This window comes from Cordyceps fumosorosea, assembly GCF_001636725.1.
Source record: "Cordyceps fumosorosea ARSEF 2679 chromosome Unknown scaffold_1, whole genome shotgun sequence".
In the NCBI taxonomy this organism is placed as follows: Eukaryota; Fungi; Ascomycota; class Sordariomycetes; order Hypocreales; family Cordycipitaceae; genus Cordyceps; species Cordyceps fumosorosea.
In genome coordinates, this window is record NW_017387301.1 from 3,528,479 (window position 1) to 3,556,133 (window position 27,655).

At 54.9% G+C, this 27,655-nt stretch overlaps 10 protein-coding genes across 10 annotated transcripts; 4 read left to right on the forward strand and 6 right to left on the reverse strand.

Annotated features, from left to right (window-relative positions):
* Positions 1-652: 652 nt before the first annotated feature.
* ISF_01134 (glycoside hydrolase family 18 protein) lies at positions 653-4,413 on the reverse strand (the record flags this gene model as incomplete). Its single annotated transcript, XM_018844741.1, has 6 exons — positions 653-1,989; positions 2,079-3,287; positions 3,340-3,477; positions 3,530-3,888; positions 3,945-4,084; positions 4,138-4,413. The coding sequence occupies 6 exons, from the start codon at positions 4,411-4,413 to the stop codon at positions 653-655; spliced, it is 3,459 nt and encodes a 1,152-aa protein (XP_018709191.1).
* Positions 4,414-5,483: 1,070 nt separating this feature from the next.
* Positions 5,484-7,544, forward strand: ISF_01135 (LysM domain-containing protein; the record flags this gene model as incomplete). Its single annotated transcript, XM_018844742.1, has 4 exons — positions 5,484-5,518; positions 5,585-6,424; positions 6,499-6,624; positions 6,683-7,544. 4 exons carry the CDS (start codon positions 5,484-5,486, stop codon positions 7,542-7,544), a joined length of 1,863 nt encoding a protein of 620 aa, XP_018709192.1.
* Positions 7,545-7,863: 319 nt separating this feature from the next.
* On the reverse strand, positions 7,864-9,495 carry ISF_01136 (ankyrin 2,3/unc44; the record flags this gene model as incomplete). The annotated part of the gene is made up of 2 exons (XM_018844743.1): positions 7,864-9,226; positions 9,314-9,495. The coding sequence occupies 2 exons, from the start codon at positions 9,493-9,495 to the stop codon at positions 7,864-7,866; spliced, it is 1,545 nt and encodes a 514-aa protein (XP_018709193.1).
* A 1,795-nt stretch (positions 9,496-11,290) lies between these two features.
* Positions 11,291-12,096, reverse strand: ISF_01137 (protein kinase; the record flags this gene model as incomplete). Its single annotated transcript, XM_018844744.1, has 2 exons — positions 11,291-11,412; positions 11,646-12,096. The coding sequence occupies 2 exons, from the start codon at positions 12,094-12,096 to the stop codon at positions 11,291-11,293; spliced, it is 573 nt and encodes a 190-aa protein (XP_018709194.1).
* A 1,111-nt stretch (positions 12,097-13,207) lies between these two features.
* ISF_01138 (2-epi-5-epi-valiolone synthase) lies at positions 13,208-14,635 on the reverse strand (the record flags this gene model as incomplete). The annotated part of the gene is made up of 5 exons (XM_018844745.1): positions 13,208-13,343; positions 13,392-13,736; positions 13,798-13,818; positions 14,258-14,467; positions 14,565-14,635. The coding sequence occupies 5 exons, from the start codon at positions 14,633-14,635 to the stop codon at positions 13,208-13,210; spliced, it is 783 nt and encodes a 260-aa protein (XP_018709195.1).
* An 827-nt stretch (positions 14,636-15,462) lies between these two features.
* ISF_01139 (catechol O-methyltransferase) lies at positions 15,463-16,374 on the forward strand (the record flags this gene model as incomplete). The annotated part of the gene is made up of 3 exons (XM_018844746.1): positions 15,463-15,720; positions 15,774-16,274; positions 16,324-16,374. 3 exons carry the CDS (start codon positions 15,463-15,465, stop codon positions 16,372-16,374), a joined length of 810 nt encoding a protein of 269 aa, XP_018709196.1.
* Positions 16,375-18,328: 1,954 nt separating this feature from the next.
* ISF_01140 (hypothetical protein) lies at positions 18,329-19,483 on the reverse strand (the record flags this gene model as incomplete). Its single annotated transcript, XM_018844747.1, has 1 exon — positions 18,329-19,483. One exon carries the CDS (start codon positions 19,481-19,483, stop codon positions 18,329-18,331), a length of 1,155 nt encoding a protein of 384 aa, XP_018709197.1.
* A 1,704-nt stretch (positions 19,484-21,187) lies between these two features.
* ISF_01141 (hypothetical protein) lies at positions 21,188-22,684 on the reverse strand (the record flags this gene model as incomplete). Its single annotated transcript, XM_018844748.1, has 5 exons — positions 21,188-21,627; positions 21,687-21,755; positions 21,821-22,098; positions 22,156-22,487; positions 22,547-22,684. The coding sequence occupies 5 exons, from the start codon at positions 22,682-22,684 to the stop codon at positions 21,188-21,190; spliced, it is 1,257 nt and encodes a 418-aa protein (XP_018709198.1).
* A 1,352-nt stretch (positions 22,685-24,036) lies between these two features.
* On the forward strand, positions 24,037-24,863 carry ISF_01142 (hypothetical protein; the record flags this gene model as incomplete). The annotated part of the gene is made up of 4 exons (XM_018844749.1): positions 24,037-24,052; positions 24,240-24,493; positions 24,551-24,566; positions 24,613-24,863. The coding sequence occupies 4 exons, from the start codon at positions 24,037-24,039 to the stop codon at positions 24,861-24,863; spliced, it is 537 nt and encodes a 178-aa protein (XP_018709199.1).
* Positions 24,864-25,378: 515 nt separating this feature from the next.
* ISF_01143 (Major facilitator superfamily transporter) lies at positions 25,379-27,512 on the forward strand (the record flags this gene model as incomplete). The annotated part of the gene is made up of 5 exons (XM_018844750.1): positions 25,379-25,909; positions 25,981-26,344; positions 26,400-26,466; positions 26,520-26,899; positions 26,947-27,512. 5 exons carry the CDS (start codon positions 25,379-25,381, stop codon positions 27,510-27,512), a joined length of 1,908 nt encoding a protein of 635 aa, XP_018709200.1.
* Between the last annotated feature and the right edge of the window lie 143 nt (positions 27,513-27,655).

Sequence of the window (27,655 nt, forward strand, 5' to 3'; positions counted from 1 at the left end):
ATTTATCCCTATGAGACGCTGCTTCGGCACTTCTTTTGCCTTCCTCATCTGCGGCCTTCAATATTAACTCCCGGCCCGCAGACAGTTGGGCAGCACTACGAGCAGCCAGGGTTTGTTTGCACAAAGTTATGTAGCAAGTGCCCTGTGCCAGTGTTAGCCGTAGGTGCTCTGCTAATTGTGCATTTAACTAATGCTCCGCTACAATAATGGAACTGCCAACTGTTTTATGCAAACCGCGTGACCCTTTATTTTCTTCTGCCGCTTGAGGATACGACTTCCTAATTCCCCCACCATGATATTTTTCCCGCGTTTTCGCAACGATGCACCTCATCTGCCGACGAGCATCTTGTTGCGGTAGCTATACTACACAGTGTTCTAGATCGTGTTTGACCTTGCACTTTAACGACATCTGCAACTGTATTGTCATGTTTGCTAACATGCCACGAACTATTCGGGACTTGCTATGCTGTGAAACAAGCGAGGCATGTTGATTCTCCTAGCAGCATACGACAGCATGGTTATTCACACATTTAACTCCAGGGAAAATAATCGAAATACGACAACTAGAAAAGAGAATGCACGAAAGAGTGACGAAAGAGGCAAATCTTCATCGCAAGAAAGATCGGCACACATTGAGAAGATCAACAGAAAGCTACCACAGAACCAGATTCGTCTCCCGCTCATCTATGCCCTCCTCAAGGGAAGCCAAATCAGCCACGCCAGTAATCATGGCCTCTGCAGCCGCGGTCGCGGTCGATGCTACGACCCTCATCACCTTAGCGAGGGTCGTCGACGCAGCTGCGTCTGCGGAAGCCGGCGTCGTTTCCGCGGTGACTCCCTTTGGCGTGGGCGTAGGCGAGCTCTGCAGAATGGGAAGGGAAGCAAATCCAAGGTCGGCCATCTCACTAGAGCAATCTCCCGAGCACTTCATGAAGCCAAAATCTTCCAGCAGCTCCTCCTCCGACGCCCGGCGAGACGAGTTACCCTCGTCTACGTATATATCACCAGGGTCAAGACCCGTCAGGTCGCGTTTTCCCCAACCTGGTTTGTTGACCTTGTCCTGGGTATAATCGGGTCCAGGGGGGTTCGGGTAAAACTTCTTGTGGACCCGCCTCCCCCTGTTTGGGGCCTCTTGATACCAGGCATCGTTGAGGTTGAGCGCAAAGCCGGGATCGTCGACCAGCGTGGATGGCCAGCAAGGGTTCTCCGTCAGTCCAGCGTCCGCGAGAGCCGGCATGCGAGCAAACTTCAGCACGAAGATCGTGTCGATGGCCTGGACCGTTTCCGTACGGATGAGCCAGTCACGGCAGCCCTGCCTGACGACCCGGCCGTTATTGATTCCGACTCTGCTCAGTGAGATCTTGTCCGGGCACACATTCTTGAAAAGCTGCCCTGCGGATCCGTTCTCAGTCTGCGGCAAATATCGAATCCAGATAGACTTGTCGCGAGCCTGCCAGATAGCCGCCGGTGGAAATTCGTCACGCTCGCACAAAAGGTCCGGCAGCTGGAGCCAGCCCTTTATCCAGTCCGTGTGGTGATCCTTGGAGTATTGCACCTTTACCGCCCGCAGCCCGCCCTCTTGGACTCCCCGCCTCTCAATGCAAGTCATGCTGCTGAGTGCTGGGTTGCGACTCATCACGGAGCTGTAATGCAAGCACGCCTGCGCCGCGGTATTGCCGCCGCAAGTCTTGGTTACGACGACTTGTGTAGGTTGGAGGAAGGTTGTCGTTGTCGTTGTCTTTGTCGCGAGGGCCCTCGCTTTGAGTCGATTTTTACCGCCGTTTTTGCATTCTTGCGTGCGAGACGGCCGCTTCTCAGGCTTCTCCGAAGGCTTGCGCTCGTTCTTTGGCTTGAGCGGCTTGTCGAGCTTGACATCGTACTCTTTGCCTCGGAACTTGAAGACCGACTTGCCGGCCTTGGCGATTCCCTTTGCGCACAGCTTGGAGAGTGCTGGCACGGCGGCCTGGAGCGCGAGACGAATGATCCAACCTGTCCAGCGAGTTAGTCTTGTGTCCTGTGCTACGCACCAACGTTGCAACATCATGGCGGGCACGAGTGAGTCCTCGGAGTTGACTTACCAACAACCGGAATGGCGGCAAGAGGCGTCAGCAAGGCAGTGATAGCAACACGACAAAATGCAGTAGCCGCGAGTTCCAAAGCCGCCGCCTCAGCGATGTCAATAGCGGCGTCTTTGGCCTTGTCTTTGATCTTGTCCGTGACTTGCTCTTTCGTGATGGGTGGCTTGAAACCCTTGCAGCAATAGCTCTGCGTACCGCCCGAGCACGTTTGATCCTCCTTATCAGAATGGTGGTTGGTGTTCTGGGTGAGCTCTGTCTCACCTTCTCCGCAGCCACCAGTGCAGGACAGGCCGAGGCCGCGATACCCGCGCCATCGACAGGTTCCCATGGTAGATCCCTTGAGACAGCAGAGCCGGCGGAACTTGCCTTTCTCACACCGCTCCATGGTAGATAGCTGGCCGGGCTGGCCGCTCATCTGCGAGGCTTCGTGGTCGCCAGTGTCGCATTTCTGGTCGCATTTTGTGGTATAACAGACACCCTGGGCAGCTTCATCTTGGTACATGGCCTCGGCCGCTTCAATTTCTTCCTCGCTCAGGCCCTCAGGATATGCCAAGCTCTTCTCCTTTTGATCGACCTGATCGATGGCCCACACCATGAGGCCCCCAAGACATCTGTCGTTGGCCAGGTCCCTCTTGTGAGGCAGCGTTTCCTCATCATCATACGACACCCACTGGTTAGAGTCCCATGTAACCCACTTGACTCCCGCCTCTTTGTCATAAACAGGTTTGAGATCCTTTTTCTTGACGATATCCTTGATCTCTTGCAATGTCAGGACGCCAGAAGCTCCGGAGCACGGTCCTTCATTCGCACCACCTGAGAAGGTGCAGACGCCATTCGGCTTGTTGCAAGAGGGGTCTGACAGAGTAAATGAGCGACCGTAATATCCCTGTCCGAGAACGACCTTTTCAGGCTTGACACCAGCGCGCCAAAGAAGATCAAGGCCGAGTTCCATCTCGGTGACGTTGGTATGCGGCGCTACCTTTGGCCCAATAGCTTTGGAAGCACCATCCCAGACGCCGTGCAGGTCATAAGACATGATGTTGAACCAGTTGACAGACTCTTGATGTTTGGCAAGATCAAAGTGCTGCAGGTACCAGTATGACGCTGGTAGGGTGATGGTGTACCCGTAGACTCCAGCAAAAGCCGTGCTGATGTCGGCCGACAGCTGAACAAAATTGGCCGTGTCATCTGGCCGGCCACCGCGATCGTCTAAGAAAAATGTAAGCACTTGAAGTGAAATCCCGTTCGAATAGTGGCTCACCAGCAGTCGGATACTCCCAGTCCAGATCAGCGCCATCGAATCCGTATGTGTCCATGAAGGTTATCAAGCCGTCAATGAACTTCTGGCGACCCTCGCGTGTCCTTGCCATGTCGCTGAACGCAGTTTGATATGGGCCAGCTGTCCTTTTTAGCGTGTTCTTCCTATATAGAGATAGGAAGAGTTCACTCACGATCGTTGAAAGACCACCCACCGACACTGACCCAGGTCTGTAAGCCAGGCTTCTTCTCCTTGAGTTTTGTGAAGCGGTGGAGCAGATCGCCTGCATTCTTGTCCATCGGAACAATCTCATAGGTCTGGGGATGGAAGAATACAAAGGCAAAGTTGAGGTGAGTGAACCCGCCCAGGTTCAGGTCTTCCGGGGAGACGGATTGACACTTGCGAGTGTTTGCCCAGGACTCGTAATAGCCAATGGACAACTTATCGGCTGTGCCGGAATCGGTGCCGCAGGAAGGTCGCTTGACCTTGCCGCAGCCGCCAAAGTCCTTTTGGCAATTCTTCTCGCAAAAGTCAGCCGTCGAGCCGCAGAACCTGATTTGCCTTGTTAGCAACTTTCTTTCTCTCAAGAGAGCGCAGGTGTTGAATACCCAAACTCCGAGCAGCAAACGCCTAGTGGGCACTTTTGCTTCCCGGGTGCGCCGTACTGGCCGCATTCTGCTTTGGCATTGCAGTTGGAGACGCAGTCAGCACCGCACTCCTTTGGAGAGTAGCCGCACAGTTTAGTAGCCTATGGAAGATTAGTAGGCTATCTAACTTGATGGCATCACAAGTTCTACTTACCTTGCTACAGCAGGCCCCATTCGCGCAAGGGATCTGCTCGTTGCAGGTTCCCTCTGGCAGCTGCCAGTCAGTCTGCACACGATAAAACGCAGCGGCGCGATCGGAAGACTCTTCAGGAGAACTGTGAGGACGCGTTTCATTGCTGAGGAAGACGACCTCTGTGAGGCCGTCACCCGAAGAAAGTTTGGTGGCATTTCGTGGCCAGACAAGAGCGCTCCTGGACTGGGCGAGAGCCACAGACACCAAAGCAGCATACCCAAGAAATGGAAACCGCATTTTGGTCAACTTCAGTCCACACTGTGATCAGCCATCTAGATGAGAGTTGACGCCAGAGTGAAGGCTCCTGTTTATAAAGAAGGTGTCAGTAGGTTCCGAGCCGACAACAGCCGTGATGTCCGTTCGGTAGCTATGCCAAGCATGGGACTGAGACAGAAGGATCGAAAGAAGGCTCGCACTGTATATGCATGAGAGCGCTATGGCAAGTATTAGGTTGCACCACAGCGTCGCAACCATCAGTATTTCCGCTTCAATATAGTCACGGGAGACACGCTCGTCTGCTCGATGCTCCCCCGGACATGCTCGTCTGCTCAATATTCCTCTAGAAGGGGAAAGAGGGTAGTGTTGGTGAACGAACCATTGTAACCCATCAAGGGCACCTGCTATGGGCGCACATAAAGTCTAGACCCGGCCCGTCCCGTCCTGGAGTACGGCTGGCCAATGGTGCAGACTTTCCCACCTACACTACGACTCAAGTACAACGTCCATGCAGCTCGGAGATTGATTATTGACAATTGAGAACTCCGCCAAGTCTTCCGGGCTTGTTCCTGTTTTACGTGACCCGAAGCAGTATCGCCCGGCAGTTGCACCAGTCTTGGCGGGTTGCATCGCCGAACAAGGCTCTGTCGGCGCATGCTCAATCGGGAACCGAATGTGACTATGTTTTGATAACTCTAATATCTGCTCTAAAAAGGGGACCACATGCCCGCTTGAAGGATTCTGTTTCCGAAGTCTGAAACTGCTTTCTGGTAAGCCCTCGTGATATCGGTCTCGACTCACACGAGGTGTTCGCACTGTGCACGTGTCCCGCTGCTTTCCGATGTCAGTGCGCCTTGACAACTGAGCGAGGTTCGTAGAGAAATGATTCCGAGGGAAATCATATCATAATATCTAACTTGGCCTCTCCTGTGTCCGCCGTGACGAAGCTTCAAGTCGCCAATTTGCACCTCGAAGGCTCAGTCACGATGGCGAACTACACCACATCATGGCTGCTTGTCATAGCAAGCTGCCTTTTCGTCGTGAATGGCTTCAATCTTTATCCTCTTCTTCCTCGTGAAGTTATGCAGACCATGCTAGGAATATCGTCGCAATGTCTTGCTGCACTGTGAGTTTTCTATTCGTCTCTGCTGCACTCGACAGCAATCGCGACACCATCACTTACACGACCCAGCAACTCAACCCTGCCCTGCGACAACGCCCTCTTTCAGTGGACGCTCAATGTCGACCGCCTTCACTGGGAGGAGCCGGACGTGGCAGGCCTGTGCACCAAGGACTGCACCGCCGGCGCCGCGCGCTGGCGGACCGACGTCAAGGCCGCCTGCGCGGACCAGTACGTCCGGTCCGGCGACCGGTACGTCCCCGCGGACACCCTCAGCGGACGCTTCACCGACGGACTCAACGTCGCCTGCGCGCAGTCCTCCAAGGACCAGTGGTGCCTGCTCGCCTCCTACGACTGGGTCGGCTCGGACGTGGTGCAGGTCGACTGCGACGCCAACCCGGCCGACCCGTGGTGCCTCAACAAGGCCGAGCCGCTCGCCAACCACAGCCGCATCTCCACGCTCTACGACGAGGAGCTGCTGTGCTCCGAGTGCTTCGTCAAGATGCTCCGGTTGCGCGTCAACTCGGACTTTTTGCCCGACGCCGACTTCTCGGACTACCTGACGGACGAGCTGCAGGACGTGGAGAGGGTCTGCGGCAGCAAGGCGGAGCCGCTCACGACGCGTGCGCTGCCCTGGTACCCGGAGCTGACAGACGGGCCGCTGATCGGCATCACGACGACACCGACCACGACCACGACGGCGCGGCCCACAGCGACGGTGTGCGCAGGCCGCACCGTGGATATCGGGCCGGACCTGGAGCAGGAGATGTCGTGCCACGACATTGCGGAAAAGTACGAGGTTGGATCTGGGGCGGTTGCGATGGCTACGAGGAGTGAATTTTGCTACACGGACAAGCCAATCTGCATCCCGCAAAAGTGCACGCTCTACACCGTCGAAGATGGTCAAACCTGGTGAGTTGCGCTCGAGTTGGGAACCACGCTCCTTCTTCTTCTTCTTACAGGTACTAATACTTCTCATCAAATAGTGAGAGCGTGGCGAGCTCCTTGTCCAAGCTGAACAATGCCAACGTCACTGTTGCTCAACTTGCCACTTGGAACCCCAACCTGCTCGGAGCCTGTGACGCCCTTGTAGCGCAATTCATTTGCACCAGGTACGATACTCAGACTGACTATATCTTTTCTAAAGAAAACCTATTGACGATTGTTCAGCCCCCCTGGGGGTGCGTGGACCAAGCCGCCCGCGTCCGAGATCCCGGACAACGGCGACGGCCCCGTCCGGGGCGGCCCCGGCACCACGCCAAGCCAACCCATCACGGACAACCCGCACGACGTCGCGCCCGACAAGGTGCAGCAAGGCATCGCCACCGACTGCACCCGCTGGATCCTCGCCAACTCGACCGCTGCCAGCTGCTGGAAGCTCGCCAACGACGCGCGCATCAGCATCGTCCGCCTCTGCGCACTCAACCCTGTCCTCGGCGACCACGGGCAGAACTGCGGCACCCAGATCTGGCTCGGCTACTACTACTGCGTGGCCCGCAAGGGGGACACCCCTACCCCGACCAGCTCCAGCTCCAGCTCCAGCTCCAGCTCCCCGCCGCCCACCAGCACGGGCCCGCCGAAGCCGAGCAAGACGCAAAAGGGCATCGCCGAGGACTGCGTCAAGTTCGAGGAGGCCAGGTCGGGCGACTCGTGCTGGGCCATTGCGAACCGCGCGGGCGTGGAGCTGGCCTCGCTGTACAAGTGGAACGCGGTGCTCGGCGCGGCGGGCGAGAACTGCGGCACACAGATCTGGCCGGGCTACTTTTACTGCGTCGGCGTGTCGGGCGGTGGCTCCCCGACGCCCACGACGACTTCCTCGGGGCCGCCGCTGCCGACGCAGACACACGACGGCTTCCCCATGGACTGCAAGAGGTACGTGGCGGCCAAGAGCGGCGACAGCTGCTGGGCGCTCGCCAACGACAACGGCGTGGCGCTGGACGTGTTCTACAAGCTGAACCCGGTGCTCGGCGCCAACGGGGAGAACTGCGGTAGCAAGATATGGCCGGGGTACTATTACTGCTTGGCAAGGTGAGGTAGCGGCTGAGCGGAGAGATAGGGTTTGCAATGTTAGGTCTACCGGGTCTTGTTGTCCTTTGCTTCGTTGGTATGCATTAGTCGTTTACAGTTTCGCAATCCATCCCGGATACCAGAATATCATTGCAGCGACGATGGGGCGTCCTCGGCCAAGTCCAATACTAACTCTAATCGCGTAATGCTGCCAGACAATATCCCGTGGCGTACATAGTTCGACTCGGGCACATATGACGAGACAAGGCAAGAGTATATTGGTACACGGATATCCAACAATCGCTCCAAAGCCATAGAGGCAGAAAACCGAACATGCTAAATGGTCATTTGTTCCTCGCCCTTTTCTTGGTCTTTGCTTTCCCTTTGATACATCCCTTCTCTTTCCATTTACTAGCTTCCTTCTCTGTATTTTTGTGTTCCGCCTTGGCCGATCCCGTAGCTTTCTTCTCCTTCGCCTCCACGACTCGTGCGCTGCGACGCGGTTCGGCACTCTCAGTCCCGTTCGCTGGCCCCGGCGTCGCTCTCCTTTTTCTTCTCTTCATTGCCGGCCGCGTCTCCTCCTCTTTCTCCTCCCCCCTCTCCTCCTCCTCGCCCCCACGCTTTCGCTTGCCATCTTTCCTCGGCTCCTCCTCTTTCGCGGCCATCGGCTCGGTCGCAACCGCACCCTCGGCGGCCTCCTCCCGTGCCGTCGGCGTGGTCATGGCCTTGAACGGCGCCCGCGCCCACTCCGCCCTCCACCTTGCCCTCTCCAGCAATTTTCTCGTCTCCCGATACCTTGCCGTCCCGTTGATAAAGTCCCGCACCGACGTCGTCTTCGCCACAAGATCCCCCTTCGCTTTGCCGAGGGTTACGGCCGCGAAGGAGGCGAACCTCTCCTCAACCTCCCACTCCGCGGACAAGCGGTCGAGCTTGAGCCACAGGCGCTCGTGTTCCTTCTCCTGCCTGGCCGCGATGTCGGCGTAGCGATCTTGCCAGTAGTAGAGGTAGCAGAGGTACTCGGCCCACGTGGTCCGCGCATCCTGTTCACGCGGGTTCTCGTGTAGACGAATGGACGGCTCGAAGCAGGCGTGGTGGGCTAGCCGAGCCCGAACTGCGGACGAGTAGGCGTCGAAGTCCTGGCCGAATCTGCCCTCGATGTGTATTTTCCCTCGAGCCAAATTCCACATTCGCTTTTCCCGGGCGAGCCATTCAGGGTCATGAGGACCATGCTCATAGTCCCTATCGAACCGAAGCTTCTTGACTTTCCAGGCAACATGCTCATTGAACCCCTCTTCTGAGTCATGCTTGCCTCGATTGTCCCATTGCCATTTATGTTGAAATTCCATCCAGTGCCGCAATTGACCAGAATAGAGCGGCGGCAGGTCACCTTTTGCCAAGGGACCAGCGTAACCCTCCACCCACATTGCGATCTGACCAGCCCGCTCTTCCTGTGGTGCCGAACCTGCCAAATCGTCCGGCGACATGGCGGGAAGCCCGTGTGTGTCGAGAAGTTTGTTGAAGCACAGCTCCTCGTATGGGATGTTGTTTAGATGCGTAAGGCTCCTGGTCATCGGCCGTGAGAATCCCTTTATGAGCGACGCCTCGAAGATGCGTTTCCTGTCTTCGGGCGCACCCGGCACCTCTTCCAGTCGCTTAACCAGGTCATCGGGGTCAAAGGGCCGGGCGATTGCTTCAGCCAGCGCAGAGCTTCGGTGGGATGAATTAGCACAGGGGACAGGCGACCTTTGGCCCAGGCACGCTGGGAAAGCCCAGGGCGGCGCAAGTGACATTTACCGCATTTTCAGGTTGAACTCTTCCTGCTCTCGGACAGGTAGCGAGTCGGCAAGCCGCTGCACTCGAGAGACATCGAGCTCTCCATCCTCTCGGCGTCGACAGCCCCTAAGAAAGTCGACCAGTCGTGGCTCCTCCCATTGAAGGACATTCTCCGCCGTGATTTCTTCGGAATCTCCGTGCATGGCTACGGATTAGCCAAGGGCACGATAAAGAGCTGTAATGTTTGTTGTTTCTTCGCGCCCACGAAAGCCTTCCACTGCCGCGCATTTATTAGCCGCCGACCTTATGTTGCACAAGAAAGTGCTGACTCATGCATGCATGACCTTTCTGTTGCATCGTTGTGCATCGCATCAGAACAGTCCTTTGACATTAAAGAGCACATTATTTTTCGAGTTCATGTCGTGTTCGCGACTGCTGACTTGAGCCACCTCAACAAATACTTTTTCTTTACTTTTCCTTTCCGTTAAAAACGTTGTAGTATAAGACAGACGGTGATTCTATTCCACAGGCAAATTTCTCAGATGACTTCGTTATAATTAGTGGCGCGGGCCTCCTCATCATCAAGCTGCTGAAAAAGCTCCCGCTCAACGCTTTCGTCTGTCCGCGGCCTCTTTGCAGGGACGTGACCAGCGCTTTCCTCTCTCTCCCTCTTTGAACGGGTGTTAATTTCGCTACCTGGTTCCCGGTCTGGTGCTGACTCCAGGCCGGACATCTCTGCTCGCCCTTGGTGGACGCTTTCTTGACTCCCGCTCTCTGAAAAAGTCTCACCGTCGCTGACTAGTTCCCAATCGGGTGTTGACATCTCTGCTCGCTCCAGCTCGAGACTTTCCTGGCTCCCAGTCTCTGAAGGGATGTCACCCTCGCTGACCGGTCCCAGGTTCGCTGTAGGCAACACCCCTGTGCGTTGCATACTCGCGCAAATGTTACCTGTAACGTCCCAAAACTGTTGGCAACTGGGACCCGGTGATTCGAATCTTGCCACCTGGCCTGGCATCAATGTCTTACCGGTCGGTAACAGAAGGCGAGACGTCATGCTATTACCTGTACGGTCCCCAAATATCGTTTGCTTGGGTTCTTCAATTGCTTTGGGGCAGGTGATGGTCGGCATATCTTCATCCTCGGTCGCGCCATTGTGACTCGACGGGGGCGGCGGGATGTCGCCTTTAGACCTCTCTTCCGCTATCGCAAAACATTCCGACGCCGATAATCGCTCGTCCGGGTCGCTCTTCAACATAAATTCCAGTACGAACGAAAGGAGACTATTGGGCTCCGTGCTTGTGTTGTTTTGGTGAGCGAATTCGATGACTCTTTTGGAAAAGCTCTCGGTGCAGCCTGGAGGTGGACTGCTGCTGGGCAGTCCGCGACACTCTAGCTGGACTAATAAAGTCCCCAGAGACCAAATATCACCTTTCGAATCATCAGCGTTGCCGAAATCACCATCGTAAATTTCCGAGGCATGATAGGGAGGTGTGCCAAGCCTGCTTTCTTGGCGTTGATTCACGGCTTTCACGATGCTGAAACCGCAAAGTTTAACTTGTATTCTGTCCCGCTGCCAGGCATGTACGAGCACATTGGCAGGTTTGATATTGCAATGTGCCAAACAATGCCCTTTTGCTTCTGTATCCAAGTATTTCAACGCTGCGAGAAGTTGGCGGGCAACTTGCTTATTCTGGTATGTGGTGCTTGTTGAAATGTAATCCTCCAAAGTCCCGCACGGTGAATACTCGAAATGTAGTTCGGGAAATGGTTTGAATTCGGTCGTCAGGAGTCGTACAATATTTGGCTAGACAACTTGTTAATACCTGAATCTCTCTTCTGCTTCCTCTCTCGCGCTTGCCATGAGTTGCACTTACATGATCAAGACCACTTAGCACACGAGCTTCGTTCTTCCAGGCCTCAGGGTTATATTTTCCAACCACTGTTTCTTTAGGTCTTTTAATTGCGAATTCTTTTCTCGTAGTGACATTCCAAAAGTAGTCAACCACGCTTGTTCCGCCACTGCTCAATCTCTTCTGCCAAACCCCGTTCGCCGGCGGTAAAGGCCCTTTTCTTCCCGGCGTCGAAGCTCTTTGCGTCGGAGGTGCCAGAACCGTAGCGGGCTGGGTTTTGAGTGTCAAGCCTTCCACGGCCACCACCTCAGATTGCCCCTCCATGAACCGAGCAACTCTGCCCAGGTACTCCCTTGATGCCTTGTTGTGTTCTGGAACAACCAATCGAAACCTGAGCTCGTTTGCCACGATGATAACGGGCGGCGTGTCCTGCATCATGCTTGGCCCACGCGCGCTCCAAAGCATGCCTATGCCGCCACAGCTGACTTCCGTGATCGGCTTACCTTCATCCGCATTGTTGCAAGAGTAGACGACTCGCGTGCCGTTTGTAGATGACAAGTCTTCCACGACCAGCTCATGTTCTTTGTCGAATGTCAATGCAAATTGACGAGCCGATACCTTTTCCTTGTATTTGATCGCGAGATCTGCGGCATTGCTGTCCGAGCCGATCACGAACCCGCGTTTCCTTTTTGGGGGTTCACTGAAGGTAACCGTGAAACACGGGTTGTATGCTTGTTCGCATTGCTGGTCTTCGTCTTTGCTCGCGGCGATATCTTCGTCGTACTTCGCGTCTAACGTCTCGGTGATTGCCTTTGCGGTTCTCGAAGTTTTTAACAATGATGTTGATGGATTGTTCCTTGCCTCTATTGCGTCGAGGAGAATTATGCTCTCTTCTGCCGAGTCTCCGTAGAGGTAGGCGACGACATCCGGGTCGTATGGCTCCTTTCCGAGCATTGACTGTGGTGACGCTCAATAGCTATTGCGTGAAAATTCAAGAGTAATATGGTGATTGCTTTTCAAGGGAGGGATGGCACAGCTTATATACACGACTGAACTTCAACTTGATCAGGTGCCAGTTTGCCACAGAGGAGACAGTGGCATATATTGAACGAATACTGCAGCATGCTGCTTGATGATGGCTGCATTTGCGCACAATGCCAGCTGACACGGGGCACCGATGACAGTAACGCGAGGTTCCACGACGGGCTTGATGGGCGGATAGCGGCCGTGCAAAAGTCTCGGCGCTTGGGATTTCTACTCGTACGAAATGGTTTATTCGCTGCCATCTCACTGACTTTGACCATAAAAAGTCTGCAGCACTCAATGCGGACCTGACACAAATCACTGGGCGTGGTTAAATGGCGGCGTCGAAGTCGCACCATTGTGCCTCATCCGCTGTGCCATGGTGGTAGCTTGGACAATGGCCGCGTCCGCCATTTGGGCAGTAATCGCAACGTCATCACGTAGTCGGATTCGTTTCTTTGTCCGTTGGCTGAAGAAAAGTGTAGGACAGATAGGTAGTCACAGATAGTTGCACAGGCGCGTAGACAGAAGGAAAAGGTCAAGAAACAACACAGAGTGCCTCAGAAATGTATCCCTGGGTCACGTGCGTTACACCACTTCCCCCCCTAACCTCACCAGCGGCCGTCTAGGCAGAAACTTCTCTTTCCATCGTACTTCGCCTCGGTTAATGCTTCGTTCCTTCGTAAAATTCGCCCGTAATATCTTCATCTCTTTCCCCCAAACGCCGCATATGCTGCCACTAATGAACGGCCCACATTCGTCCGCACGCAACGGCTCTACCTACGCCAGTCTGCTGTACCAACTACGCAAGGCTGCGTGAACATCACCAGGTAATGTTAACAGAGCTCGTGGACATTATCATTGGCCAATTCCTACTTTGCAACATCTGTGTAATACTGCATATATGTTTTGCTGCGAGATGGCTCGATGACAAACTGCTGGCCGTTCTGAAATTCATGAGGACGCACTGCTAAAGCCCGCCTAAACTACCAGTGACGAGACCATCGTAATCGTTGAACGGGACAAAATGTCATAAAGCTGCCTAAGCTTGGACACGAAGGTCTGAGGGCTGCGCCAGAAATTCATGCGATTCTGCATAAATCTCCTTGTCGTCATTGGCCTTCGCTTCCTGGATCATGCCCTCGATGGGCTGACCGTCCAAGGTGTAGCCCGTGTCGCTTGCGTCAACATATGCGTCGATCCCGGCACCGTTGCGCGGAAACTACTTCACAAGATTCTTATGGAACTTGAGCGCCTCGCACATTTCCTCGTGGGTGACGTCGTTGAGGAATGTGCACACGCCCATTGGACTCACAGGCACAACGGCACGGAGTTGTCCGTTTCGCGTCTTGAGGATTGCGGCCGTGGCAGTGGCGAGGAACTTCTCATCAAAGTCGACATGGTCTATGGCCAGGCCGGCACGCGAGAACAGATTCAGAAGTCGCTGGTGATCAGCCTCGGACAATTTGCCTCGGACGAGGCTCAGCGTGGCCGAAAAAGCCATGTCAACCGAAATGGCATGACCGTGACGGAGAGGAGGGTCAGGTACAAGCTCGTGGGTGGGAGACCAGCTTGCACAGATAAGTTAGGTGTGAACCCGATGGTAGCAGCGAGGGCGAGTGCATTTCTTACGTGTGGCCGTAGGCGATCACTCTGTCGAGCATGAGTTCATGCAAGTTGGGCGTCTCCAGCTTTAGCATTTCATAAATGCCCGCTCGGCGGTAGACCCTCTCAGCCTGCCAAACGTGGTGCGGATGATTTCCTCGCAGTACTGGTCAGGGAGGTCAAATGTTCCCTTGTGCGCGCACGAGGAAATTTTGATCAGCTCAGCGAATCCGTTACGAATCTGGGCCTCCGGCAGAATCCTCAAGAAGGTAAAGTCCAGAAAGGTCTTGACAGGGGCGTGGTAGGCTCCCAGGCGATTCTTATAGTAGCCATAGTTGACAGCGACCTCGATGGAGACGGAGGCATCGATGAGACCAATAACAGTAGTCGGGACAGGAATTTAATTGGTGCTTCGACGGTAGGCAGCGCAGGCAAAGCTGCGCCTCCGTCAGTTCAGAACTTGGGCGGTCCCTGGTATCGCACTCACCCAGCTACATCAGTGACAAGACCGCCACCCACAACCAGAACAGGCTCTTTGCGGTACACACCAAACTCGGTCATCGAGTCAACGATGCTGAGCATGGTTTCCATGCTTTTGGCCATTTCGCCAATCATAGTCTTGTGCACCTTGAACTCAATCGCATAGTGGTCAAAGTATTGCTGGATCTGCTCCCCGTAGAGATTGTAAATGTTTAAGCTTCATGATGGCCAAGCAACGTCCCCATGGGAGATAGCTCTCTGCCAACTGCCGGTTGGACACGTGGAAAACCCCGTCGAGAAATTCAAAGTCATACTCAATCTTTTCGTATCCGCAAACTGCGAAGCCGTTGCTTGTGGGTTCCACGGACGCCGTAAAGTCTGACATTTTGTATGGTTGTGTCACTGAACGCTCTAAGAAATAAGGCTATATAGATAAGGCTCGCGCTGATTGAGTTAATATCTGTCCAATATTTGAGCAGAAGTGTTCATTATATACATGTTTCTTATGCGTGCGATTACCTACCACATGGCGCAGAACGATCCTAACGAGTTAATCATGCTGCGACAATCGCAAGGCTGGAATCTTGAACGGAACACCGTTCGAGACTACGCCATCAGATACGCCGGATTCGACCGATCATCAATTCATGCTTTATTACTCCAGCAGTACACTCTCCGCACCTCAACAGACTGGTGACGTTGTAGGTACGCCATTGAAGTCTAATCACGTACCGCTGCGGACCTTCCACACACCCGCGTGAATTAAACGCAGCAATACATTTGCGCAATGATGCAACCTTCATTGGAAGAAGTGGCCTCCGATCCAACCCCTCATCCGTCCTATCTCGGGCGATGATCATGTAAGACAGCGGACCCTAGGCAATAAATCGAAGTGGTGCGGTTTAAAAATGACGAGACGGGATGTCGATCATGAAATCTGCAAATCGACTGAGCCGCATATTTATGGTCGTTATGATCGATTGCATAAGGAAGCTAAACCGCCAACGATCGAAAAGGTGGCAAGTAGTGGAATGTAACGTCATTCACGCGCGGAGACGGGTGCGTCGATGCAAAGTGCCAGCAACTAGGGTGAGGGAACATGAAGCCAGCATGATGATGAACCCGCTAAAAGGCAGCGTTTAACTTACAAGACAAGCCTAATTTCTAACGTTTTTCTCTGATTTTCCGTACTGTTCATCTCCTTCGCCTACCATGTCCGCGCCCAACAGTTTCGACCCCTCCAGAGCGTATGTTCAGCAAGAGGAGGTGTTCTTCAACGACGGGAGAGAAGCACAGCTACTACGCCATGTCCAGTCGCGAAAAGACATTGAGTCGCTGAGAGGATGTCCGCAGAAAATCCTCGACGCCATCGATGAGTTTGCGCGCCAAGAAAAGTTCTTGATGAATGTAGGAGCGTACAAGGGCAGCATAGTGACTCGATTGATTCACGAGACACGCCCGAAAGTCATGGTACAGTGCACCAGTCTACCTTCCGGCGAGATTCCTACTGACCAAGAGGATAGGTTGAGCTCGGCAGCTACGTCGGGTACTCGGCGATCCTCTTCGGTGACGCCGCGCGGGCCGCCGGCGGCCAAGAGTACCACTGTCTAGAGAGTAATGATGAATTTGCCAGCATCGTCCGTGCTTTCCTTGCGCTTGCAGGGTTGAGCTCCTTCGTCAAGGTGACGGTTGGGCCCAGCAGCGATTCGATCCGCGCGCTGCACGATGCAGGCCAGCTGTCGCAGATGGACTTTTTGTTCCTCGATCACTACAAGCCCGCATACCTGCCTGATTTGCAGCTGTGCGAGGAGCTGGGCCTCATCCAAAAAGGCACCGTGATTGCGGCGGATAATGTCATCAAGCCGGGCAACCCACCGTACTTGGCGTATGTCCGCAGCGACGTAGAGAGCAAGAGGCGGGCGTATGCTTTGGCTGGGACGGCGACTGGTAGCGCTTTGCGTGGCAACCCTGACCTTGTCTACCAGAGTGAGCTGATGGAGAGTTTTGAGCCGACCGGAATGCGGGTAAGTTGATCAATTGCGGTGATTTCTGTAGATGCTCATTGATTCGCAGGACGGTGTCGAAGTTACTATCTGCGTCGGACTGGATGAGTCTGTATCCTAAATCGTCTTCTATAATTAGTTCACTAGATCGCCTGAGATAACCAAGTAGTGCCACTTTAAAGTGTGTAATTCGAGATGGGATGAACGTTTTTTAAGCTTATTGTGGCTAGTATTGGCTTCTCTTATCACTCGACAGACTACGGAAACAAACTAGGATCTAGAGCGATTGGGAACGCTATACTTCGAGCATCTTAAAGCGCCAATGCATCTAAAAATTAAGCGGGTGGGGGTTCCAAGACAGCTCCCGAGCTCGATGACGGCTACATCTTGATCTTGGCTGTGACATTTATATATGGAGAGACTCCTACAACATGTGGCAGATAGACTATCTATCCGTCAAACTTACCGCCGCTATGAAGCAAAGCTACGCCAGACATATTCTTTAAAAACTCTTTTCTGCTCTGTCTTTAGTCTTTGTGTTGCTCCTTTCACGACTGCGATGGTCCTGTCAATTTTTGTATACAATTCCGTCTTCAAGCATGCGGGCCGTCTTGAACATACAAAGCGAAAGAAGAAAATCCTGGTCACGGGAGTGTCCATGTCTAAAGGCCTAGCGATTGCGCGTCTGTTCCATGAGCAAGGCCATACTGTGATTGGAGCTGATGTTGATGTCCTGGCTTGCGGTCGAGTTTCGCGTGCCGTCCGAAAGTTTTACCATTTGCCAGCACCAGATGCAGACCCGAATCCATAGCTTGGCAAGCCCTTGCAATACGTGCAAGCCATTGTACACATTGCCAAAACAGAATGTATTGACTTGTGGGTGTCTGTATCTGGAGTCGGGTCTGCGGTGCAAGATTCCATCGCCAAGGGTGTGATGGAGCGGCTCACTGATGCAAGGGCTGTTCAATTCGACCCTCAACACGTGAATATTTTGGATGCGAAAGATGCCTTTATCGACCATGTGCGGGATCTAGGTCTCAAAGTACCTGAAAGCCATAGTACTCAGGACAAGCATGATTTGACTTCGTTTCTCGTCGAGCGTGGTGGCCTTGTCTGGAAGCCAGAGTTGAACCAATACCTGATTAAGCCAATTGGCTTAGACGATGCAGCTCGACTTGACATGCCACTTCTACCACTGTCGACTGAGAAGGAGACCTTGTCCAGGATCACTGCTCTCAGTTTTGGTGCCACTTCCTCCTACATTGCGCAAGAATTCATCCAAGGCAGTGAATACTGTACTCATGCATTGGTCATCCGAGGCCGGGTCAGCGCATTCGTTGCCTGCCAATCCAGCGACCTTTTGATGCACTACGCAGCTCTGCCTGAGAATTCATCGCTCAGCGAGCCCATGCGTCAATTTACAATAGCCGTGGCAAAACACGGCGGAGATGATTTTACTGGCCACCTGAGCTTCGACTTTATAGCCAAGCCTTCAACAGACGGTTCCGTCGAAAAGCCAAGACAGATCTACCCCATCGAGTGCAATCCTAGGGTGCACACGGCCGTTGTGCTATACCGAGATACGCCGCAACTGGCCGATATTTATCTCTCAGCTCTTGATCCAGACTTTGACGGCGGCGACGAGATTCTATGCCCGCAGCGTGTGCAGCGGTACTACTGGGTTGGGCAAGATATGGTGGAGAAGCTCTTTTGTCCGGTATATCGCCTCATTCTCGATGGTGAGGGTAGCATAGCAGGGCTCATGTCGCAGTTCGCATTGTTCGCCGAGCATGTGCTGTACTGGAAAGATGGGACATTTGAGGCGCGGGATCCGTGGCCATTCTGGTGGCTTCACCATGTTCAGTGGCCAGCGCGGTTGATGTATTGCTTGATGAGTGGCGAGAAATGGGAGAGGGCGAATGTTAGCACTGGGAAAATGTTCAAAACTGCTTGACACAGCTGGGCGGCTGCGGAGCTTGCACGACGTATCCAGCCTTGATTTCCCCTCACAACAAATGCTGCGTTTTACTAGATAAAATGGCATGATACTATAGTTACTGTTTTTACTTTCTATACTACCCGAGCTTGCTAGACTCGCTCCGTGCGTTCTTCACCCACAGAAACCGGGAAAACACGTCCGTCTTGGTCGTGGTACCCCCCTCCTTCAAGTCGGCCACCATCATATCACGATACGCATCCGGACGGAACTGTGCCATGAGCAAGAAGCCGCTGCGCACATAATTGATGCAGCTCGCGTGGCCATCGCCGCAGCCGCCCTCCACCGTTCCCGCGTACTTGCCGCCTCCGAGCCGCATCACGTCGACAAAGGTATTCGCCAGCGTGGTCATCTGCGTGGTGGTGACGTTCCAGCTGCCGTCTGTGTAGGCCCGGTGAAATCCGGCGACGTCGAGGGACCCGTGGTTAACATCCTCGACGCCCTGCCCAAAGGCATAGTCCCAGTCATAGACCGTGCTGCCCTTCTTGCTCTTCTTGGCCTCCGCCCCGCCGCCGTTGAAGAACCAGTCGAGGTTCGCCGCCATGATGGCCCTGTACTTGCTGGTCAGGTCCGAATTGTCGCCGAGAAGGGCATGCGCGGCCACAAGGTTCTGGAAGGCATAGGTGAACATCATCTGCTGGTTCCAGGGCACCGGTGTGCCACCCTTGTACGGCGAGTCTTTGGCGAAGTACATCTTGTTGCCACGCGAGACGTCGAGCAGTCGAGAAAGAATGTGGCCCGTCATTGCCTTGTCCGCCTGCTTGACATACGTCTTGGCACGCTCCAGATATGTCTTGCCGTAGCCGTACTTGTCACCGATCGCGACGGTCTTTCCGTACAGCTTTGTGTTTTTCAGTATCAGATGGGCGCAGGACGCCAAATGGCCGACCGGGTCGCCCTGCTCGCCGCCAGTCGAGATTGGCTTCGTATCAACGTTTTTGGGCCAGACGGGCGCGATGTCGCCGGTCCAAATTCTGTACTGCCCATTTGGCGCCTTGGCCAGGTCGTTTCTCTGTGAGAGGACGGCATCGCAGTAGCGCAGCATGTTGTCGAGCACATCCTGCTGTCCAGAGATGGAGTAGACCAGGCCCATGGCTTTCGTCTCTTCGCCACTGTGACCTTGAGCCCACTGATTGCCGATGTTGTTGGTAGCCGGCTGGAGCGTGGCGACGTAGCTGCTGAATGACTGGAGCTCGTCTTGTGTCACTGGCCCATTGAAGCTGTTGACTTTCATGCTAGCCGCAGCAGATGCTCCCAGCTGAGCAGATGCCGCTAGCACTACTAGAAAAATGCTGTTGCTTTTCATATTGTATGGTGTTGCTGGGTTGCGCGCTTCGGCTCCGTCAACTTGCCTTTCAACGCGAGGGTCAGCTAATTTATATTCGAAAAAACTAAGTTATACATAAGAACCCTCTGTCAGTACTTGCCAGGTACTTTCTCCGTAGTATTTGCATTATTCCGGCTGCTGACGGCTTGGCAGGGGCACGATTCACCGGCTCTCGTCTTCATCAACGTTGTCAGCACTAACCAAGCCACCTGAACACCTCCTCCCGCTCCCCAGACTTTAGCTCCTGAGGCACCCACTATTTTTCGTTGGGCAAACGCCTCCAGGTACCTTCAAAAATATCCGCCCTACAGATAGTGAGCCATCATGTTGTATACATGGCAACCTCTCCAGCTCAAGGGTCTATTCGGGAAATTGGCGACAACTCCTGGTTAATTGGTGGGCAACCTCTTACTCACGCGTGCATCCGAAAGCGCATGGGGATACACGATCGCGCCCAGCTCACACCCGCTACCTGTACAAGACGACGGCGAAGAGATCAAGCTGGTTCACGACGCCGGCGATGCATCTGCCGTCTTTTCCATCGGCGACCATGCCTTCTGCAAGGTAAGACTTCTGGACATACCGCAGACCACCAGAGAGCACGTCACGCTCGCCTAGATGCACCAACGAAAAATGGAACTTTCCCATCCCAGAAACCCCCGTACCACGCACAATTCGACGGCCGCTACTACCATTTCCTATCCAGGGTGCCAGGGTTAACTCTCGACCGCGCGTGGCCACGGTTGGAAGACGCCCAGCGACAGCTCCTTGTCGAAAGGATCGTCAGCATCTGCGGGGAGCTCGCCGCCATGTCCGCCCCCAGGAACGCCATTAGCGGCGTTGGACGGCGGCTTCCTCACGGAATATTATCTAACTGGTCGAGAAATCGACTGCAGCCCTGCGGCGCTCAGAAAGAACAGTCCAGCGCTGAGCATGGATTGCTCGAACCTCGTCTTCCACCACTGCGACCTGGGCCCGACGATATCATCGTGGCCTACGGACAGACGGCGTGGGCATTATCGACTGGGAGACGGCAGGGTTCGTGCCAAGGGAATGGATGAAGACCAAATTTCAGGTTTCTAGTGGGATGAATTTTTCGAGCGGTGACGGGGTGGAATGGCGGAAAAGGGTCAGCTGCACATGCGTGAGCTGGGCTACCCAGACGTTGCAGCGGCCTTTGATAATCGGGCTGATTTTGTCGGTTCCTCATAAAGAGCTCTCCATCGCATGCGTAGATGTCTTCGCGCTGGTGTAAGTGCCGCCGAACTTTGCCGGGTCTCACTTATCTCTAGCGCCCCATGCCCTACCCTGCAGTTACTATTGGGGTCTCGAAAAGCACAACCAAACGATGGAGAAAAAAAATTCCCTGAGAGTCAGGGATCTTGCATTGGCCCCCGGTATGGACATGATGACTGCCAGTCAGACAGCTATTGGCGGTTTTTATGGAGGCTTAATCTGGTTGGTGGATTTAGTATGGCCGGACAACCCCGGCGACGACTTCTGCCTTTGACCTCTTTGCGCTGAAGTGCGACCGAGTCGAAGCAAATAATATACATGGGCAAGCTATCCTACTATACAATTTGACTAGACACCTTCTGCTGCTCATAAACCTCAGAGGACCAACAACCCCAAAAGTAGGAGCTGCGCCACCGCCAGGCAGCCCGAAAGCGAAGTTGCGCTTGACACCACCGGAACCCCCTTCTCCTCGCCCGAACCCTCCTTGGCCGCTCCGGACGCCGGAGACGACCCTTCCTTTTCACAATCCTCCTGCCCTGTGACGCTGGCCTCGGACACTGCCTTTCCGCCCTTTGCCGGCGCCTTGCAATCCTTGGCGCGGCCCGCCTCCGCCGCGGCCACCAGGACGACGTACTGCCCGTCCGGGCGGCCCGCGGCGCGCGCGTGGACGACCTTGGCGTACTTGTCAAAGTGCTGGGTCTTGAGCGGCTCAAAGCGCGCGGTGGTGTTGGCCTCGACTTCGCGCCAGGCGACGAGCAGGCGGGCGGACTTGGCCTCCTCGCGTGAGACGCGCTGTCGCAAGATGTCCTCGTTGACTTGTGAACAAGAATCAGTCATGGTGAATGGCTAGATACATTGCAGGGGCACAACTCACCTGGAAACGTCATGTTCACAGAGACCTCGCTGGTTGGCGCCGTCGAGTTGATCTTCCAGACAAACGAGTCTGATGGTAGCGACAGGTTAGAAGCCGAATATGCATGGGACGTTCAGTGCTTGAGTTGCTCATACTTAGCGCCTTGTAAGAGTCCGGGATGGCCTTGGCGTCGATGCCGAAAGGAATGTCGGCGTTGAGCGCAAACGCCTTTGTCGACTGGATGCGGAAGCGCAATCCGTCGACGAACTCAGCCTCCTGGGCGTCGCCGGCGCCGGCGGTCACGTTGACCGTCCTGGTGGCGCCCTGGCCGTACTGCACGAATATGTTGGCTGTGTCAGCCGACCTGCGCCCGAGCAGCATGTACTCGCCGTCCATGGACGTCATCTTGATGATTCGCGTTTTATTCTCCGTGCTACGTCCATCAGCCTCTGTCGGACCCAATCAAGTTTTATGCAGTGGAAAAACTCACACGTGAACGTTTCTCTGCGTCTCTGACACGATCCAGGACTTCTTGTCGGCGGCCAGGGTGCCCACGTAGGTGTTGGCCGGGTCGACGCCTTCCTTGGCGAGCGCCACGGGATCGTACGGCAGCTCGATCTTGGCGATCAGGTCCCGGGCGGACTCGTTGAACTTGATGATCCAGCTGTACTTGGACAGGTTCACCCAACCCTCGCCCGTGCTACCCTGGACGAACGTTCCGGACAGCGGTGACGTGTTGCTAGTCACCACCAGGGTGCGGTTCTTTGGCGAGAACAGATCCAGGGCGAGTCCGTCGGTGAAGTCTTGATCAGTCCGGGTCATCTATAAGACAGCACGTAAGTATGGGACAATTGTCCGCGGGGCCGCATCTTAATGCTCACCTGCCCAAAAACCTTGATCACATCTCCGAATTTTGCGAGCGCCGGTTCTTCTTCAGCGACGACAAGGAATGGCAAGCAGGATAATAGTACAAGGCCGAGCCATGAGGCCGACTTGACGCGAGGGGTTGGGTTCAACATGAGGCACAATGCTGAGTATGAAATTTTGTCTTAGGTTGAGGATCTGTCTCTTCTCTTGTTCACTTTTTTGCCTTCATCGTGGACTATTATACTATTCCTCTTGAGGCCCCAAACCAGTTCACGAGCCCCTCAGAACCCCTCCAAACTCTCAAGGCAAGCCTAGACCTCGAATTGAAGAACTCTTTCTCGAAGAAGGTGAGGCCAGGGTCGTTTCGCTGTAGACGCCACAACGCCACAGTTTCAACACCGTTCCCTGGAGTTGTTCTTTCGCATCTAGGAAAAAAGGAAAAAAGAAAAGAGGACAAGAACGCAATAAGCCAATCCCATGTTATGCATAGTAGACCGGGCTATTAATAGCGTCGGCGTAGGGCAGCAGCCCCTCGGAAGTAGCGGCACAGTTAGGAAACACTAGCGTAGAGTTTCATCGCCCAGCGTCTTGGCGACAAGGTTGCATGAATCGCCTTTGCAGATAGTTAATAGGCCGCCCCTTGGCGAACGTGCGGTTTCCTTGAGCCGCAACTTGGAAACCCATCCTTCTAAATCCTTAGCAGCATGATGCATCTATCGTGCCATCGTCGTCGGAGCGACACAGAGCGCGTGTAATCGTATATGGGCGCCGCTTGATTGGCCTGCCACCTGAGGTCGGACTCGGTTGCACTGGGAGCTTGGACGATGATGCCCATCGCCACTTTTAACTTGGACGCTACCCTACCCATCCATACAGGTAGATAACAGCGTCGGAACGACTCCTCAAAAGAGCTGGCGATGGATGGGTATTACGTGATTCTTAACCTTTATGTTTATTTCTGATTTTATTTCTATGTCTATCTCTATTTTGCTCGCTAATACCCGGGCCGGCCGGAGCGCCGTCAGTGCGACGCGCTTTATTCCGGCCCTCGCAGGTTTCGCGAAGTTGACGAGACCAGCCTCCTCCATAGGGCGAACTTGTTGAATGGAAGACGATCAATTTAGAATGCCATGCCAACTAACCATCACTGCCCTACGTAAAACGCCACTGGAAAGCCCCGGACACCACGCCCTTTCCCCCGTGTTTCACCCGAATCGGCACTCCTAGTCCGCGACGAGACGAGAATAGGCGACTTTTTCGCTACTGAAGCGCAATATTTCCAATGCTTCATCGAATGACGTGTACTCACGGCTGAAAGGAGTTCCCCTATCGCTCGGCGACCGAAGTCGTAATGATGGACAAGTTGGGCCCATTCATTCAGCACTCGGGTTGCACCACGTGCGGAATCGCTACGAAAGTTTTGACTCTGCGCATTTTCATGCTATGCAAACACCATCCTGGTTTCACATGTTCTCGCGACGGGTCGACCCCCCTCTCTCCCTCCATGATAGCGCAACAAGGTCTGAAGGGCCCATCCAGCAAAAGACGGTGTTGCAGCGCAACTGGGGGGTTGCAATCTTGCGAATCATGGCCAGCAGCAACTCGACAACGGCAGAGCAGACAGCTTAAACCGAGCTTAATTCAAATAATCAACGCAAGAAAAAAGCTGTCCGTGAATTCAGAGTCTTCCAAACAACTCAAGACCAGACAGAGATGAGACCAGACAGACGAAAACCCGCTCCGGCGCCGCTGCAGCTGCGCAGCATTCGGCGGCGCGAGGAGTCGACGACCAGAGTGAAGAGCCCGTCGACGTCGAGGACCCGGACACCTTCTCCTACGCGCACATCGCCGCTGTCGGGAAAACACTCGCCTACACGGCTTCTCTCGCCGGAAAAAGAAGTCTCGACGCCTTCATCGCCCGGCTCTGCCAAGTCGACCTCGTTGCCAACTTCCAGGCCAACGTATGACCAACACCCCCTCTCCGACCTAGATTGCACGCTCACTCACCTTGTTTACAGAGTCTCTTCTCCTACGGTGACGGTTACGCTCACTGTGAAGGGCCCTACCATAACTGCCACAGCCTCGCGGCAGATTCCTGCATCGTCGCACACTATCCTGTCATCCACTCAGAGCGAAGCGCTCATTCCAATTACTTCGTCAACTACGGGCGCCGCCGCCGGCAAGGCAATCATTCCCATCAAGGCAGTAGGCTTCGTCGCCGGCATCACCAGCGCCGCGGGCGCGTTGATAGCCATTGGTTTATTCATTTTCTTCTGGAGGAGGCGACGGGCAGCGGCGGCCGCGGCGGCGGGAGGACGCGAGGGAGAGTAGAGATAACAAGAGCGGAACCGCTCACCTGGACCACACACACAGGATAATGAAAGAAATGAAAATTAAATTAAATAAAAAGCAAATAAAAAAAGATATCGAGCGCAGATCTTCGAATACAAATTCTTTGCCAAGACTATTAATAGGGTTCCCGAGGGGGGGGGGGGGATCAGCCATCTCCGTGGAGCCGATGGGCATGAAACGCGGTGGGCAAATCCCGGAGACGTAGCATCCCGGCCGTCGCAAAACAGGATACCAGACCCAAAGGGTATCCGTAGTCCTATCAGGGTTCATGACTTGTCCATGTTGTATTATGCTGCGTCAGTCCAAGGAAGGGAAGGGAAACATTTCCGTTCCAACACTGAGGATCAACATGGCACCATGGCATAATCGAGCAGATTTGCACAGTCTATAGTATATGTACAAGAGTCGTCTTTTTCTTCTTTCAATGTACAACCTGGGGTGTTTTTTTTACCTTTCGTCTCAAGTAGCAGTTACATGACCACAGCACCAACACCATGGATGACGGCTTCCCTGAGGTGACGAAGACAGTGACGGCGGCGACGACGGCGTCCGCCCGCGCCGCCAAGCGGCTCACCTCGGTCGAGGGCTGGCGCGAGGTCGGCCGCGGCGTCTTCCTGACCGCGGGCCACACCGCGCTCGTCTTCCTCCCGGACCCGAGCTACGACCGGGAGTGGCCGGCGCACAGCGACGACCGGCAGGAGGCGTACTCGCGGCTGTCGCGCGCCCAGCGCCGGTCGATCAGCACGACCCGGTCCGTCAGGGGGACGGCGGCAGATGAGAGGCGAGAGTGGCTGTCGAACGGGGTGCTGCAGCAGCGTGTAGAGCAGTTCGAGCAGGACCGGCAGGAGGACAGGCCCAAGGAGGAGCCGGACGCGGTGGTGACGGCGGTGGACCCGGCGGACATTCCGTTCCATGTGTACTCGAGACGGGTCAAGTGGTACCTTGTCATCATCATCGGAGTAGCTGGGCTCTTCTCCGGCTTGTCGTCCAACATCTACCTGCCGTCGCTCTCTGCCATTGCTGAGGTATCCATCCCCCGTTCGGCCTCATCCCATACCACCACGCATACATTCAAGCCCGCTAACTTGGTCAAAAGGATCTGCACGTCAGCCTCGCTGATGTCGGGCTGACCATCACGTCGTACCTGGTCGTGCAGGGCATCTCGCCGCTGTTCTGGGGCTCCCTCTCGGACACCATCGGGCGCCGGCCGGTGTACCTGTTGTCCTTTTCCGTGTACATCATCTCCAACATTGTGCTGAGCATCACGCCAAACTTTCCCGTGCTCCTCGTTTTCAGAGGCTTGCAGGCAGCGGGGAGTGCCTCGACCGTTAGCATTGGTACCGTGGATTCAGGCGCAGCAATTGACGACGTGGTGCTAATACTCCCGACAGGCAACGGCGTTATACAAGACATTGCGACGCCGGATGAGCGTGGTGCATTCATCAGCTTCTACCAAGCCAGTACGTTGACAAGAGATCCAGAGCTGTATCTTTCGCTAACGTTCGCCGTTTTCAGTTCGGAACTTTAGCATCGCGGTCGGGCCCGTCATTGGCGGCCTGCTCGCCAACTTCCTCGGCTTCCGGTGCGTGAAACCTCCTCCCCTAGACATTGAACAAACGACTGACCATGACACAGCTCCGTCTTTGTCTTTTTATTCATCGCCTCCTCCCTCGTCCTCCTCGTCATCGCCGCCATCCTCCCGGAGACGCTCCGCTCCATCGCCGGCAACGGCTCCCTGAAGCTGACCGGCATCTACCGACCTCTGCTCGGCCACGCCATCCTCGGCGACACCAAGCTCGAAGAGCCCGAGGCCGCGCGACCGCGCCCCAAAGTCGGCTTCAAGACCTTCCTCGAGCCGGTGCTGCTCCTCCGCGAAAAGGACATCCTGGTGAGCCTGCTCTTTGGCGGCGCCGTATACGCCGTCTGGAGCATCGTCGTGGCCACCACGACCGGGCTCTTCAAGGACCTCTTCAACCTGAGCGACCTGCTCCTCGGTGTCACCTTTCTGCCAAATGGTACGTGAAAAGTCCCTAGAAGAATCGGGCTGGCACTGACTGCGCAGGCCTGGGCACCATTGTCGGCTCCGTGGTCGCCGGCAAGCTCATGACTCGCGAGTTCCTCGCCGCCGAGACCTCCTACCTCGCTCGCTTCCCCTCCGCGCGCCCTCCGTCCAAGAACAAAAAGGACCTCCCCGTCGACTTCCCCCTCGAGCACGCGCGCCTCCGGCACACCCCCTGGATCACCCTCCTCTTCGTCCTCTGCACCACCGCCTACGGCTTCACCGTCCTGCGCCTCCCCGTCACCTCCGCGCCCGGCTGGATCGCCGTGCCGCTCCTCCTCCAATTTGTGATTGCGGCGACGTCCAACGCCGTGTTCGCGATCAACACGACGCTCGTGTCGGACCTGTCGCCGGGCAAGGGCGCGAGCTCGACGGCGGTGAACAACCTGGTGCGGTGCGGGATGGCGGCGCTGGGCGTGGCGTTTGGCGACGTGATGATCCAGGACTTTGGCCCAGCGGCGACGTTTTTGGGTTTGGGGGTGCTGACGGCGGGGATGAGCGTGTTCTTGGCAGCCGAGTTCGTGTACGGGATGCGCTGGAGGAGGGAGCGTCGACAGCGGGCCAAGTGAGGTTATCGGCCGGACGGCGATGGACGCAAGAAAAGTAGATAGCGTTATGAAAAAGTTACGAAATATTAGACTGCGCTAGAAAAGATTGGGCACATTGATCATGCTTTGTTAGTTAGATATTGTTCGTTGTATATACTATTTAC